Source organism: Pithys albifrons, chromosome 6, assembly GCF_047495875.1.
Source record: "Pithys albifrons albifrons isolate INPA30051 chromosome 6, PitAlb_v1, whole genome shotgun sequence".
NCBI lineage: Eukaryota > Metazoa > Chordata > Aves > Passeriformes > Thamnophilidae > Pithys > Pithys albifrons.
This window is the reverse complement of record NC_092463.1, coordinates 18,130,113-18,147,050: the sequence shown is the minus strand read 5'-3', so window position 1 is coordinate 18,147,050 and position 16,938 is coordinate 18,130,113. Positions and strand designations below refer to the sequence as shown.

General features: G+C 43.5%; 1 protein-coding gene across 7 annotated transcripts in view; it reads right to left on the bottom strand.

Annotated features, from left to right (window-relative positions):
- Nucleotides 1-16,938, bottom strand: part of FOXN3 (forkhead box N3) — a 207,751-nt gene that overhangs the window by 98,869 nt on the left and 91,944 nt on the right. For all 7 annotated transcript variants that reach the window (XM_071557690.1, XM_071557691.1, XM_071557692.1 and 4 more), the window contains one exon: nt 6,641-6,777. In XM_071557690.1, coding sequence (XP_071413791.1) covers nt 6,641-6,777 — 137 coding nt within the window. The remainder of the gene's footprint in view (nt 1-6,640; nt 6,778-16,938) is intronic.

The following is a 16,938-nucleotide window of genomic DNA, read 5'->3' as shown; positions in this document are numbered from 1 at the left end:
TCCTTCCTGTATCACAGAAGTCCAATGGCTGGAGAGCTGACAAAAATATGTTAGAAACCAAGTCTTGGGCTGGCAAATCCTCAAATATATATGCAGTTATCAGTGCATTCATTCAAGTAAAAGTTCTCGTTTCCTTTGCTATTCATACCTGGCACCAAACAGAACTAATATTCTCTAACTTGTCAGAAAACAGAAATAAAGCAGCTTAATTCGGAAGTACAAATGCTCTTCAAATAAAGACATGATGGTGGCAGATGGCACACTTGGAAGAACTTGTATTCTCTGTGACCTCTGAAATACAAAAGTATCAAAAATACCAAAGACTCCACCTTAACACCACACGAAAAGAAGACAACTCATTCTGACTGCCCAGGAAGTAAAACATCTACGTCAATCTTGACAGTGGTTGTAACATGCACACAAATTATTATTAGACTGCTCTGTGGCCAGCTTTGTTTCCTATCGAATGCAAAAATAGTAATACAGAATTAAATCTGTTTCCAGACTGCAGAAGACGACTAAGTAATTCCTTTTTTGAGTTCCTGCTTGCAGTAAGACACCCTGCAGGGAAAAGATTGTTTCACCAGCTTCACCGAATGGCCACAGAACATAATGTCTCTTCCCAGTGTATAAAGTGTATAAGGTAGGAAGAGTTTTTATAATTTTTCCAATATAATAACCTACAACTATTGACGCTGATGCAGGTTTAGCTTCAAAAAACAACCGTGAAGGGTCAAAGCTTGAGACAGTAAACCCAAAACCTGCAAATATTTGAAGTTGTTCCATCAACAGCAGTTTCCTCAGCAGCCAACAGCTGTCCTTGGCGGGAAACGTGTTTATTTCACATCCCCATAATATCTCCAAAGTCTCCCATCCTGAGGGGCTGAAAGCAAACCCAACTCCGACAGCACATGGCAGTGACAGGAGCTTTTGTTGCAGCAGAGTGTGCAGGGACAGGGGCATGGGGGAGGGGATGGGGTGTGTGCAGCAAGGCCCTGCATAGGGACTGCCCTCAACATCCTCACTGCACGTGGGAAGGCTTATGCTGCTGAGATGGAAAGCAGAAAGCTGAGACTGAGAGTGCTAAGACTGTGTGGGTTAAGTCTGAAAATATGCAAATGCAAATGTTAGCATAGCCAGGCCACCTCTCCTGCCTTTTACCACAGGGTTCACAGTGATGGCCATCACTTTCTGACAGTAATTTGTGAAACTTGGGTTTTCAAAAGAAAACTTTAGCCACCAAGTTTCACAAATTTTTCATTTGTGTCTCCATGAATAAATTACAAAAGTTAGACACCGGTTCAGAATCACAAAGTCCACTTTTCTTAATCTACTTCAGAAGAAACTTTTTATCAGAAAGAGGTATCAAAAGACAGGACACGGCAAAAGTGATGCATGTTAGAAGAGCTCATGACATTTTTGGGAACCCAGCAGCAGCAAAAAGCAATAGTGATAAGAGACACTAAGTTTGATAAAACAGAAGCCACTTCAAATTTTTCAAATCCCAGGCTAGCAATGTTTCATAAAACATGGGGTCACTCACGTACTTGCAGGCTCTCTGTGGTCCACTGGCCTACCCCTGTACCTACACTTCAATATGGGAAGAGGAATGGAAAATCAGATGATGAAACCATGCACATTCAAATGAAATAGTGTTCTGGGAAGTGACTCTACCCAAGCAGCAGAGGTGGTTTCCTGCTGACTCTCTGTGGGACCTGTTTCCCCCCACTGCCAGGGCTGCAGTGCTGGCCAGGAGCCCGGCAGTGCGGCAGGATGGTCCTGCAGCATCTGCCACACACACCGACTGCCCCCCAACAACCAAACCAAGCTACAGGTGAGAGTTTGCTACACATCGTGCTGTCAGATCCAGCCCTGCAAGGCTCAAGCCCTCTCTCCAGAGGGCAGCCCTGCTGGAACATTGAGATGCACACCAGAGGAGGGGCTTTTCAGACAGAAGTGCTCTGGTGTGCACAGGTGGACTCCACGTACAAAGCCAAGCACAAATCTAGTTCAGGACAATCTGGAGTTTCAATCCTTCCTGAAGCAGAAACCAAGCTCACCCAGGGAGCTGTTCAATGGAAAGGAGCAAACTAAGGAGGAACTCAACAAAGCTTCTATGAACAGGCAGGCCAGGGCAGAGTAAGAAAGAAACACCTCTTCAATTTCTGCCTTAGGTATGTGAGCAATTTCATCACTTATAGGGCAGATCTGTCAACATTTGCCACTGCTCTAACAAACTACAATTAACAAAGCACAATGGAAAAAATGAAAAGCCATGAAAGAAATATCCACAAGTCTAGAAATGGATCTAGCCAATACTCCTGGGTGGTCACCCAAATCTTCACATATTTTTTATCCCACTCTGAAACTCATAATTTCTGTTACTTTAGATTACATTTTCTGATAGTTTTCAGCAGCAGTAGGAGAAACAGAATCGAGATGTAGCCCCATGTAATACAGACAGTGAAAAATCCATTTCAAATCTCTTCTAAGCACTACTAGAAGAGAAAATCATACCTACTCTTCAGTAAGAGTCAGGAAATAAAACTCATAGATAAAATATCAGAGCAATGGCTTGTATATTTACTTAATGAAGTTTGGGTCTAAAAATATATTTCAAGGTTGTTACTGCCAAAGCAATTGTAAATATTTGAAAAGAAACGCATTAGACTAAAGTATTATTTTTCTACACCAAGGGGAGAGTTTCTTTTTTATAAACATGTGCATCAGGGTTCATTCACTCTTGAAATTCATCACTCTTCTTGACACATACTTCAATTAGAAGAACCAAATAAAAATCAAAGGAGTTTTTTTTGTTTGGCCCGAGTACTGTTTTTTAAGAATACACATCCAAAACAGTTATAATTAAATAATTCACTACATTCTTCTCCTCTTCTTACAGCTTACAGATAATCTTTGCCCTGAATTGCAGTCAGTTGCAGTTTGAAGTTCATTCTTATGTACAAACAAGGCAAGGTTGTCTTTTTCCCCAAAACGAAGGTCTTCTCTACACGGAACCCAATTTAATCCAAATATGCTGGTTTGAGTCATGTTTTATCTCAAATAATACTGGTATAAACTGACTCAGCCATCCAAATGTGTGGGTTCACATCATAAAACTCCTTCAATAAAAGGTCCACCCTGTTATGCTTATGCAGGATGCTCTAGTGAAGTTGTGAAGCTCAATTATCTGATGTAATTAACTCTGCTCAGAAAAGGAGAATTTGTGTGTTCAGTGATCCTCTCGCCTGGGATATTTTTGTAATGCATTCCTCCACTCTGTGCTCAATTCAACCCTAAGCTGCTTACACAGATACTAAACAGAACACATGATTCATTTGTGCATCTTTATTCTCTTAAAACATCTGAAAAAGACAAGCAATAGGTCAATTTGTCCCCATGAAATCTCAACAACTGACCCTTATAAACCTTGTAATTCCTCCAATTAATCCCATTCCTAGAAGCAGAAGTAATACTGGCAAATTATCTGGTTCCATATATATTTCATCAATATCAGATGACATAGTTTCTCTTGGCTGTGGGCTTCCATTATGTAAGAAGGATGGACAGCAAAACCCCAGTCACCCCAGGATTTTTTCTTTATGTATTGCCTTGACCATCAGAAAAATTTCCCCTGGAATTTGTTACTATGACAATTTTTTCCTCTGGACATCTGACTATGGGGGAGTGGATTTAACATTTTCTACCCTTACTGAAGTCTTTGCACACATGAGAAAGCAATCACTTACACATCAGATTACTGTTTTTTTTGTAAATGCACAAGGAATACTCAACTCCTTGTGAATATACTGGAAATGTATTCAAAAAATTACCCCATAACTGCCAATCCAGAATTAACTGGAAAGTCACTGACAGCCTAGACTAGCTTAATGTTGATGTTTCACCAGGCATCAGTACAAGAATGAATAAAATTTTAGAATGCCAGGGGAAGACTGAATTTTATTTAACAATGGAAATGCTGAAAGATACTGAAAGCAAGACCATAGTTTCTTCATACAAAAATCCGGCCTCCTTTGGGTCTGCACTTGCAAGGCATTTACTCCTGCAGTCATTCAAGCTCTTTGCTTTATGATGTAGTCACTACAAGGAAGACTCCAAATCACTTGACCACACAAGTAGTGTAGCAGCAGCTCTGACATCCCATGGTTTCCAAGGAGAGGAAGTTTTCCCTTCAGTTTCGGGCCTCCCTTGTGGGTGTTTTGCTAGCCCTCTCCTTTTTTCTTGCTCAAAAGACAGCTTTGCCATTTGTCCAGCTACATGTGGGCATTGATTGGTGAGAGCAGGATGTCTTTTAAAACACTTTCTTAAATCCCAGGCTGTCCATCATCTGCCAGTACACCTCTCCTCTCCCACTCATGAAAATAGGCCATGAGGTTCTGGACACCCACCACATCAGAAGAGGCCACCATGACTTCTACCCAAGGTCTGCAACTCTGCAGGCATTCTTTGCCCCACACAGCAAGGACAGAGCAGCAACTGGCACAAGGCTGTGCAGGATGAGGATGGAGGAGCAGCGGGCCCAAGGCTGTGCAGGGTAAGGATGGAGGAGCAGCAGGCACAAGGCTGTGCAGGATGAGGATGGAGGAGCAGCAGGCACAAGGCTGTGCAGGATGAGGATGGAGGAGCAGCAGGCACAAGGCTGTGCAGGATGAGGATGGAGGAGCAGCAGGCACAAGGCTGTGCAGGATGAGGATGGAGGAGCAGCAGGCACAAGGCTGTGCAGGATGAGGATGGAGGAGCAGCGGGCACAAGGCTGTGCAGGATGAGGATGGAGGAGCAGCAGGCACAAGGCTGTGCAGGATGAGGATGGAGGAGCAGCGGGCACAAGGCTGTGCAGGACACAGGACAACTGCCCACTGTGGGCTCCCTGACATCCAGCCAGGGTGTCTCTCAGGGCTCATCTCTGCAAGGACTGCTCAGAGCAGTGCAGCTGCATTACTTCTTTCTTCAGCCTGACCTGGAAAATTTGTCCGTGCGCTCCTGCCGGTAACGTCTGCCAGTAAATTGCACAGCAGTTCTGGCAAACCTGACCCACTGAGTCAACAGTCACTTCAGCCATAAAAAAACGGGAGAACCTCTGCCTTTCAACTGCATGCGTTCACTGGATTTTTTTGTTTGTGGGGATTAGAAGTGACTGAAATCCCTTCATTTCTACGTCAGATGTGCATTATACTTCCACTTGATACAACAATCTCTCGATAAATCTGTATGAGCATAATTAAAATACTCTTAAAAAGGGAGCAGTAATGATAATACCAGGCTCAGCGAACATGCTTTGTTCAAACGCACAAATTACAGTTTTAATCATTATTTAAATTATTAATCTGTCCTGCAGAGCACAGTAGTGGGGATACTTCTACAGGCGATGCCAGGGGCAGTGTTCCCCGCGAGGCCCCCGGGACACGCCGCACAGCCTCGGCACCCCCAGCCCGGTGCGGGATCAGGACCGGCCCGGCCCCCGCGCTGCGGGGACATCCCCGCTCCAGGGCGGCGGCCGCGGGTCCGGCTCGCAGCGCCGCCGGGATTACCCGTTACCATGGCAACGGCCCCGTGACGCGACAGGGCCGCCCGGCCCGGCCCGCGCGTTGCCGGGGAGACGCGCCATCGCCATGGCGACCATCACGCCGCCCGCCCAGCCCTGCCCTCCCCTCCCCGGCCGGGCCCGCCGCGGCCGCCGCCTCAACACTAACGACGAAAAAATAGTAATACAAAACCCCAAACCAAAAAACATTTCAGACGCCATGAGAGCCGCCTGCGTCACCGCTCAGTCCCGGCGCTGCTGCAGGCTCTGCTGCGGATGACCTCCCACACCTTCCCTATCCTAAGGGGTGCGAGCAGCATTCCTGGCCCAGCCGTGACATGCTGCCAACCTTTCGGAAAAGTGAAGCAATGCATTTCCGTATCAGCAGTGAGGAGAAAACAGCTCTGCCAAAGCCCAGTGCTTGCCTTCTGGCTTGGCGGACAGCAGCCGCAGATTACCTCTCTTTGCTAACATTTGCCATAAGTGAAGGCCAGATCAAGAAATTAAAAACAAACGGAGAAAATCCACCCCATGTCTGTTTCACAGAAGCAATGCAGGAAATCTGGGATGCCCCAAGAACCAGCACTGGCACAAGGGCTGGTCACGCCACCTGGGCACAGGGCGCTCACCTGGGCATGGCACGGGGCTCACCTGGGCACGGGGTGCTCACCTGGGCACCTCACAGCTGCACCAGCAACACCAGCCCCACAGTTCTCCAGGGAGAAAAGAACAAGTCCATCTCCTCCGAGTGAGGGTACTCTGTTTCTATAAAAGGGACAAGTGGGCACTTCAGAGCTCTCCATTTGCTTATACGTGCTTTAATTGCAGGTGTTCTCTGCCAAGCGGCCCCGTTGCTCGGGCAGGAAGGCTGCAGGCTCTGCTCTGCCGAGGCATCTCACTGATACCAGGCAGGGGCACGGCAGGTACGGTGTGCTGGACACAGGCTAAGCAAGGCCAGGCTACTGCCAGCATCCCTGGGCTTTCTTCACTAGCACAGTTCCAAACTGCATTGCTTAATTACATTTGATGTCTTACCCAAGATTCATATGCAACACTGCATGAAAACATTTAGAGCTGTAAAATGCATCTAGTTCTTACCTTTGATATGCCTGAGGAGATGTGGGAGGTGTACTGAACACATGCGAATATGGGTGATAGGGTGTCTTTTTCAAAGCCTGAATAAGATTTTGTCTATATTCTGGGTCTATACACCACAAGGATCCCTTTCCAATACTCTGCAAAGAAAAAACAATTAAAAATAATCAAATATTTGATCTAATGGCACATCCTTATTTATTTAGCAGTATTTGTCAGTATAAGCAGTGGGTTTGGGTTTTTTTGTCTGACAGAAGTGAACATAGTTTGCTTGCCAACGATTATTGCTCCATTAATAATGTATTGCAACTGTATGACTTAAATCACACTTCTGAGGAGAAAAAAAGTGATGAATGTTGTACTGCTTTTCCCCCTCTCTCTTGTTACTAGTTAATATGATTTAATAATATCTGGCAATTTCCCCATCATCCCATATTGGAAAAGTAAGAAGCTACAGTTTAACTATTAAATGGGAACTTCGAAGAAAAGTATCTTCTTTTAGGAAGTGATTTCTTTTCCTTTTGCTGTTACACTAACAAGAAACAAGGCTAAAAAGGAGAGGGTTAAACACCCTAGCAACTGTTTTAAAAATAAAAGGACTTAATCCTCAACTCACATGACATCATGCCATTATACTACAAGAGGAAATTAATCATCTTTTCTTCTCTGAGGGGAAAAAATACCCCCAAAACCCAACCCAACGAACCAAAAAAAAAAAAAAAGCCCACAGTATAATCAGGGTATAACCATTTAAGGGTGTTGTGAAACTGTGATCGGCCAAAACAACAGTTACTGTAGTTACCCTTTCTGGACACACGAAGCAACACAAGCAATTGATCTGTAAGGCAAAGACTACACTAAAATTCAGTATTTATTCTTCAGTTACAAGCAGTGCAATTTCAGTTCTAGTCTCAATTTCATCAGAAATCAGGCTAAGGATATTTTTATTTGCTTTGTGTGAGTTCCCAAACACATAAAACCAACTTTCCCTCAGCTTCACTATGAAAGCATACAGAATGATAGCTCAGGAGCAGACTTGGTCTGCTTGAGCATATATAAAAAGAAACACCAATCCTAATTGTTGACTGAACTCCACTGGCAGCTTTCAAGGCATTATGGTAAGATCTTTTAGGTAAACGTTGATGTTTTCTGGGACAGGTCGGGGAGCCACTTTTCAATTCAGGACCATCCCTTCTCTCATCTTCAACTTCTATCAGTGGAACAAGGCTATCAGTTCACACATTAAAGAACAAACACACAAAGACACAAACACACAAAATCACACCAGAAGTGCGATATAACTTTCTTAAGCCTCAATGAAGACCAAAACCAGACCCTTGTTTCCTTTGGAAAACTTGTTCATCTTTGCCCTACCATTTCCTAAGCTGTCCCTCTGCCTTAGCAACAGCTTTAGGATACACAGTGCAACATGCGAAGTCCTTACAGACCTCCTTCCAAGCTTACAAAGAAAACAAATCTGCAATAAATTCTCAATAATAAAATGAAAAAGAAGTATTTTCCCCAGTGTCACTGGATGGCTGTGTGGGTACACCTGGTAAGCTCACAGCACCATGTGAGACTTGGCTTGAAAAAACAAATGAGAGGGGCTGGCACCACCCAAAGGAGCTGTGACAGCTTTCTGTCAGAAACAACCATGGCTGCTGGAGGGGATGAAGAAACTCCCCTGCACGCTGCTCTCGTGGAGCAGGAATAGGGGGCCAAGCCTCTTCAGGACAACAAGGTTCAAACTGATCTGCCCTGTTACTTCCCAAGCACGCCCCACCCAGAATGCCACAGAAAAGTCTAAGGGGGGACATCTTACAGGTCTTGAAATGAAGCAAGGCCCTTGCATAGCCAAAAAGCTGGAGATTCAAAGGGTTAGGGAGAGAGAAAGCAAGACCCTTGGCCCTTGGGCTCTCATCACAGTAAACCACTGCAGCTGCTGACTGAAAATCCACTGCTGATGTCAGTGGTGGAAGCTGTGAGCCACACATCTCAAACCAGTCTGCAAAAAGAAGGTTGTTAGGCTTAGCCTTCTTAAATATGGGACAATGAGCCAGACACTTGACATGATAAGCCTAGTTAAGTGACTTTTTAGGCAAAGGAGAGAGTCAAAAATAGAATCTAAACCTCCCAAATTCCACTTCCATGCTCGATCCAAGAGCCAGACTAAGAACATAAAGTTTCCTTTTAAGCAATGTGCAAAACTAGGAACATTTTTCAGAAGAAAATCTTTGCTGGATTCCTTACTTCTTACAGCATGGGATAAGCTGGGTAAAAAAAAAAAAAGCTACACTTAAATACAATGTACCTTACCCCTACTTATTTGAACACAACATATTGTTTCCAAACTTCTCTGTTTTTTTCATTTACTTCCAAGATGGACTTTTCATCTCCCTGGAAGACATTACTCCCCCAAACCCATCAGAGTTAGTTTAAGGTGAGGGCCTTACAATACAAAGTCACTACTGAAGAGTAACTTCAAAACCTTTCATTACAGTTAAGATAAATTTGTTTGGCTAGTCTATATTCTTGCAAAGGCCAAAAATAATCTCACTGAAAAACTGAAACTCTCAAAAAGTATTGAGAAGAATTACACTCCGTGTTAAAAAAACACTGGGAAAGCAGATCTGCCATATTTCCACTGTAACTGAGCTGACTTATACCAGCAAAAAACAAGTGCAATTTAAGGCAAAGGTCGCCAACCATGCAAAGTTCTCTTTTAAGACAGTTATTTCTGTTTTTCCACAATCATGTAAGAGAGCAGGAATAGAAAGAAAGCTGAAGGGTCATCCAGTTAAGAAACCTTCTTAACTGTGGGGAGGTGCGAAGAGCTTCATTAGCTCTCTGTTTAGATTTGTCATTAGTCTTCCCATATACAGAGCAATCACAGGAAAGGAAATCATTGGTGCTCAGATCTGTCCATTAGTGATTAATTTCCATCTTAGGACTCTTGGTGTGTTGCTTCACTACATCCTCCGAGCCAAAAGTCAATAGTGACTCCAATCAGAAACCAGCAAGGAAGAGTAAAAAAAAATCCCAGGCTTACATTTGTCTCCCAGGCAACAAGTGACTGAGGAGTGGGTAAGAGAACAGCCCCCTCCTGATCATCTCAGCCCTGGGGTGCTTTCTGACCTCCTGACACGATCCCAGGGCAGGCACAGCCGCCTCCCTCCTGCCAGTCACAGGTCACAGCTTTGCATTCATCCTGGTTAAGGTTATTAAAAACAAGGGGAATTGTACAAGTCCCCTTCACATTGTCCAAGAGTAAACTACAGCTGCAGGTAAACTATTTCAGAAGTGTTAATGGGGAGAGAGAGCAACACAAAGTTACCGTATAGAAGTTTATCACTGAGTACTTTATTAAAAAAAACCCTGATTTTCTATTAGAATATTGCTATTCCTTTTTACATCACTTACTATTTATGCAGATTGTGCTATGATAATGTGTATTAAATCCCAATTTATTAATACATTTGCTCTTTCTCATATATATAGTTCTGATTCCCTCACAGCCATTAAAACCAACTCATTGCCCTGAAAAGATACATGATACACTCCAGTATCAGTTGTTTTTTCTCCCAATGGACTGCAAATCAAAGTTTTTAAATCCTACTTTACAAAAACTATTCGTATTTAAATAAAAATGTTTGGTCATTTTTTAGTAGAATTGAAAAAAAGATACGAAATCTAAAAATAATTAAAATGCTGCCTGTCAGCTCTTTCAGTTGTTGCAGAAGGGAATAAAAGCATTACACATTATTAAAATTCCTCATTATAAAGATTTTATTTCCATATACCTCACAACTTACTGCCTGGCCTTACGTATCAGCTATTATCATCTGCCCAAAGCTTAATTAAAAACATTGTGCATTGAGCTCTTTCCAAGACCAATGGCTGGGAAAATTTAAATAACCCACCTATATAAAAATTCCAGATAATGTTTATTTGAGGAATTTTGTTCCCTGGTTATTTTAGCACAGACTTGAAACCTTTTTCCCCAGAGTTGTTTTTTTTCATTGCCATAAAAACAGACCAAAAGAAAGCTTTGGGAAGAGAGCAGTACAACAAAACACTGGGGCTGAAGGGGATGTTGACAATTCCAAATTTTACCTGCTGAGGCTCTGGTAATACATTCACTTTCTCCCTCTGGTAATACATTCACTTTCTCCCTCTGCAGCAGGAGCTGCGGTGACACCCCCATGCACCTCCTGGAACAGTAACATTGAGAAAAGACCTTGCTACTCCAAACAACAGTTCCCCACTGAGTAGCTCTGTCCTCTTACTTCTCCACTACCAAATGAGGAGGGGGATGAGTGGCCCCAGTTAGGCTTTCCTCAACAATATGCACCAGGTACACACACTGCAGCTACACAGGCTGAAGCGGTACAGTCCACCATCTGAGAAATACGTCCTGCTGGCTACAGGGGTACTTCAGTAACGATAAAAGCAAACAGAAAAGGCAGAAATCTCCTATTACTCCAAAAAGGGCATTTCCAACTAGCATCTGCAGCCTCAAGCTATCAAATCCTGAAATCACACCACTGTGACACTTGTCCCTGCCCAGCTCAGCACAGTCGCTGCACTCGTTAACACAGAACCTGCAAATAACATTAAGGACACCTTCTGCAGTGATGAGGAGCCTCTCGCTGTCAGTGCACACCATTACTGAGCCAGTTTTCTCTCAAGGATGAAACCTACTATTGTTACAGGATGTGACCTCTTTGCAAGTAATAGTGGAGAGATTACTGGGCATCAAAGGTTCTTACTCTGAAGAAATATTTATCCTGAGCTTATTGTGTCCAGTTACGCTTCAACAGCAGGTTTGAAGCAAACCTTTCACACAGATTTGCCACCAAGCCTGTCCATGGGAATGCCAAACAACTTCTACAGGTGTCCAAGTATTTTATGAGAGCACAGAAGTGTTTCTACAGAATCAAAAGAAATTGGAGGATAGAACTACCCACGTCACCACAAAATTTAAAACAACTGTTTGAGTAACTACAGTTAGGACGAGAATCTGAAAAAAATAATTGTTTTAACCAGATACATGTTTCTCAACTTCTATGACTGCACCACTTGAAATGTATCAGCACGAAGCCACGAGCCACCTCTTCACAGTGTGTGTCATGCTGACTGCTCACACCTGTGCACAAAGCTTCTGGGAGGAGTCAGGCAGCAAGGACCTGCACAAATGCTCAGGAGATCAAGCCACAATGGAAAAGTCTACCCACAAAAAGAGCACTCATCGCCTGACAGTGCAGTCACCCAGAAGACAGCGATTCTGGAAACCTTGATTAAAACAGCTTTCTGGTTGGTTGCCAGGAATAGCAAATGAACATCAACAGTTCCTCCTAAACACAAATTCCCCTTTTCTCAGCTTATGAAAAAATGTATTTAACAAGAAAAGTGAGGAATTTTTGTGAGGAAACAGAGAAGCAGAAGGAAAGGAAGTAAAATACTTTCCAAGTTGCACCCTGCCTCCAGCTCCAAAATGCACTGAAAGAAACACAATAATCACTCCAAAATTCACCTCAGGAGAGAATGATTAAAGTAAATTTTTGCACTATGCAGAGAACTCTGCAAAGTAACTTCAAAGTCATCCCACAACACAACATTGATTACACATCCTTCACCAAATATGCCACTCATGAAGGTCTGCACATGTTGTGCAGGCACTATGGGAAAGAAGTGGTTATGATTACAAAACTCACCAATACTAGAAAAGGCAAGCCTGCTGTGACCACTGATTCTGTGTTAAATCAGCACTGCAACAGCAAGGGCAGAGAGGCTTTCCAATATCCCAAGAGAACCTGTGCACCCAGGAGCGCTACTCAAAGGCCAGCTCTGACCATTCACTTGCAGACAGCGATGACAAGAGCATGTCTTTTTCAGTTCAACTCCCTATCCCTCACATTAATATCGTGCTCCTCCAAATGAAGGGTATCGCTGCTAAAATAAAACCAACTCAGAACTACAGTTCCTTCATTTACATGCAGCACAATTAGCACACTACTAATGAAACATGGAAGTGATATTACGTAACAAATTCTTAACTATTAGGCTGACAAATGCTCAGGAAGAGTTTAGATTAGATGCCAAAGTGGGTCTAAAACTCTGCAGGTTATCTTTACTCACTGGTATTCCAAGTTATCAAGAAAGACATAATGTTGCTTGCTCTGCTCTCCTACTTAGAGTCTTCAACTGCAAATAGTTTTTTATGGGTACTTACAGATAACAGTAAAACTTTATCCTCTTTAACAGCTATGTATCTTGCATATGAGTCTGGCAGGTTCTCCAGAAATGAACAGTGAAACAAATGAAGTAATTCAAAGAAACACAAAGCATTGAACCATCTGAGGTCAGCTAGTTTTTGTGGGGGTTTTTGTTTGGTTCTGGTTTTCCTTTCTTTTAAAAAAAAGTAAGAAGTAAGACTGCTACGGAATTCCTAAAGAAAGAAAAACAAAACCACTGCCAACGATTCCTATTATTACAAAACACATTCTTCAGATTCACTGCAGTCTCACAGAAGAATTACAAATAACTATTCATGCAGTTGAAGGGCAGATCTTCTATCTCTTAACTTTTCTAGCACAGACCAGTGAATTTCTGTATGTCCAGCTCTAAAGAATTGCACTATAGACCTTAACTGCATTTTATGACGGTGACAACTGCATACCAAGCATTTAATTTTCAGAAACCCTCACACAACTCCCCCCCCCCCCCCCCCTCCCAAGAACCTAAGAGAGTTGGAAATTTCCCCTTCTCTTCCAAGGGAAGTTTGGCAATGTTACGTGGCAGGTTGATACCAAGAGAAAACCGCAGTAATACCTGCATGCAGCACAACAAAACCTTCACATCCATTTCTCCTGCGGGTTTTCAACTTTTTTTTCAGTAAAGTAGCAGTCAAACACAAAGGTGAAAAAGATTGAAGAGAGTAGCTAAAACACAATTACAAGACCACAAGCATAAGCTCATTTAATGCATGAAATTACAGGTTTGATGGGAAAGATTGCTGGAGAACACTGTCCAACCCAAGTAAACCAGTTGCATCAAGAAATCACCAGCATTTTTCAAGAAAACAAAAGGTTGGGGATTTATAAATCTTATTTTGCTCCAAGTAAAAACATCCCTTATTTCAAATCACACAAGTCCAAGTCTCTCATACTCATCTCCTGATATTTTAGCTCACTTGCTCAGTGAAATACCTCAGACACCGACACAGCCATCAACCTTTTAACCACGTGGTTTGCCTTCACGGCAGTGGCCTGGTTCTTCCCCAGGTGGCACAGAGGCATTAACCATTTAACCATCTCCAAGCCTCTGCTCTCCTTCCAATCACAAAATGGGCACTTCTTTCTTAATGGAGAGTTGGGTGGGTAACTTCCTTCCTTCCCTGAGAATGGAAGTAAAATCAGAGTGGAAAGACTACTTGTCTTCAAAATTAAATAAAACAAAAGGGAAGCCAAGCATTCCAATAAACAATGATACCGGAATAAAGAGGCCAGACCAATGCTGTGAAGTAACAACTAAGAAAAGGAAAAAGGCTGTGGTATTTCAGTCAGAAAACTCTAACCTATTCCAAGGCAAGATGCAGTCCAAGATCCTGCAACGCAACAAAGTGCTACCAAAATGCACACTTGTCCAGTGCTCTTCCAATATTAATGGAGTTCAAGTCTCACTGACACAAGATATGCTAGAAGTTTTCTTTTTATCTCTGGGCTATCAGAATGAAGGGCCCGGCTCCCTGCAGTGGTGCCTCTGGAGGTTGCCCACCCCGACTCTCATCCAAACCTCCAGAGAGAGTCCCATAAACAGAGGCACAGGCCCAGACATGGATCCTGTGGCCTTTTCTAACTGCTGCAGGTAGAGCAAAGAAACAGCAGGCACAGGAGCGACTTTGTTAGCATTTTACACAAATGAAGGCGTTCAGTGGCTTTTAAACAATTTTTTACCTCAGCACTTCCCCCCATAAGTACAGGGAAGTCAGAAATGTCTTCTAGTGCATGATCCACCCAGCAAGTCTGAGCTGTCACCAAAGACTAACAACCCAAAGCACGTCCTCAGAGTCCAGGTTCCTGATCCTGGCAAGGAGCACTTCAACAGGAGGCCTGGAACAATTCCCTGTTGTTATTTTAAACACGGTGACCCCCTGCCAGGTAACACCAAGGACACAACTCGTCCACTGCTCCTCCAGCACAGCAGCACCTGCCCATTAGCAGAGGTAAGCACAAAGTGACTGCCCACAGCCAGCAGTGCATCTCTTACACCACATCAGCTTCCCACTGCTCTCACTACACAATGATTTCTCCAACAGGCTCAGGAGGTATCACATTATGTCACCCAACTCCAAGAGTCACATTTAGCTTGTTAAGCATCTACCTGTTGAGATTATATGCAAAGCAGCCTATAAAGCTATCAGGCTGCCACACGGAAATCCTGCAAGCAGCTAAAGAAAGCAGAATCATTAACTGCCTTTAAACAATGCCTGGCTCCAAAATAAAGTAGATGTTGTTTCATGCCAGTGCCTGGCAACCCCAGCCATTCCCCAAAGTCTCCCCAGGCCAGGCAGAGTCCGGGCGCTGAACAAGACGGGTTGTGACACTGCGAGGGAAGAACAAAGTGCAAGATCAAACAGACTCAGGGAGACTGGGCTGGGAAGGCAGGAGCACCCAGAAGACAAGACTGTCAGCATGACAGGCCATCACAGGCACACTTGAAGGAGATTAGGCAGCAAGTAGCATTAATAATGCTGTTTCAGCCTATAGAATTTCTGTGTATACATGTGAAGTGTAATTATCCCTACTCTATTGAAAAGAAAATTGAGGAGACACAGAAACAAAAGAATAAAAAAGAAGTCCTCAAGGTCACTTATAAAATCAAAGGCAAAAAGGAAAGAAACCCCTGAGAGTGCAGCCCATTTAGTGGAGCATGCTAATTTTGTACCAGAGGTGCACTCATTCAAATGCCCACTAGTCATCCAATACTCTTCATATTATCTACATTATACAATTGGGAGAGACAAAAATTGCCTTTTCTTACAAATATATAGTTACATCAGATATGGAAACCTGGGGACAATTTTAAAACACAACCCTTCACACAACAGATACTAATTCTTCAACACTTACATCTGTGCTAAACATTTGCAGGTCATTTTTGGCCTACTGGTGTATTAATGATGAAATATGCCAGTGAGTGAATTTCCAGGGGAAGGGGTTAACTAACAGCCAGCAGAAACGGGGAGAAGGGAGTACGTTTCACTAATGCCATTAGCAGTGAAAAATAGAAACAGAAATAAGGAAGACCTGACAAAAGTTGGATTTGCACCATTTCCCCCATAACAGTCTATTTAACGTATGTTTTTTCCTTGCTTAGTATTTAATATTGGTTCACACGATGAATTGAGAAGGAAAACCAGGTTTCCTGTATGTGGGGCTTCCAAGTATCCATAGGCTCTCTACAGAACAAAGCTGTACTCCATCCCAAGCTCTGCTCAGCAGCCTCAAGAGATCTCTGCCACCTGCAGCAGGCACACACCGAAGAATGACTGTCCTTCTGCAAGAGAGACTTCAGTGTTACCCCACACCCACGAACACACATTGTTTCTGCTACTAACACATACATTCTACTCTGCTTGTGTACCATTTCTAATGGAAGCCGGGAGAACACCCACAGCCCAAATCAACACAAACTCAGGTCAGAGCCTGACTTCAGGAGCCTCAACATCCCAAATATCATAAGCCCAAACTTCATGGACTCAAAAAAACCTGGGACTTCACCGTGACTTGGTATTTTTGCAAGCAGCCCACACCAATTCTCCTTCTGCCCAAACACCATGTGCTATCACAAGGTTCCGGGAGAAATAACTCCTAAATGAGACAGTAAGATCAATGGCTCTGCAAAGAGGACAAAACAGGGCAAGATCACTTTAGCTCCAGGAGCAAACCAGCTCCTGTGGGGAGGTGAAAACACAACCACTCCTGGAAGCATACTCCCTCTTAGACACTGGGCACCCTGGTGGGACTAAAACACCAACGCCTGTGGGAGAAGGCTTTCCTCACCTGGTGGGATTGGGCATCTTCTTTTTATTGTAATCCAAACCCAGCAAGAAATACCATCTGAGAGCTACACCACTGAGACCTACACATGGCCAGAGATCAGCAGGCCCTCACCAGGCCCATCTGCAGAGTAAGAGCACCAGCACCCACAGCAACTCTTCCTGTGTCTTCAGGACAGCTGGCCACAAACGCCTTCCCAGTAGAGTCAGAAACACACCTATTCCATCAAAGCCTTCCAGC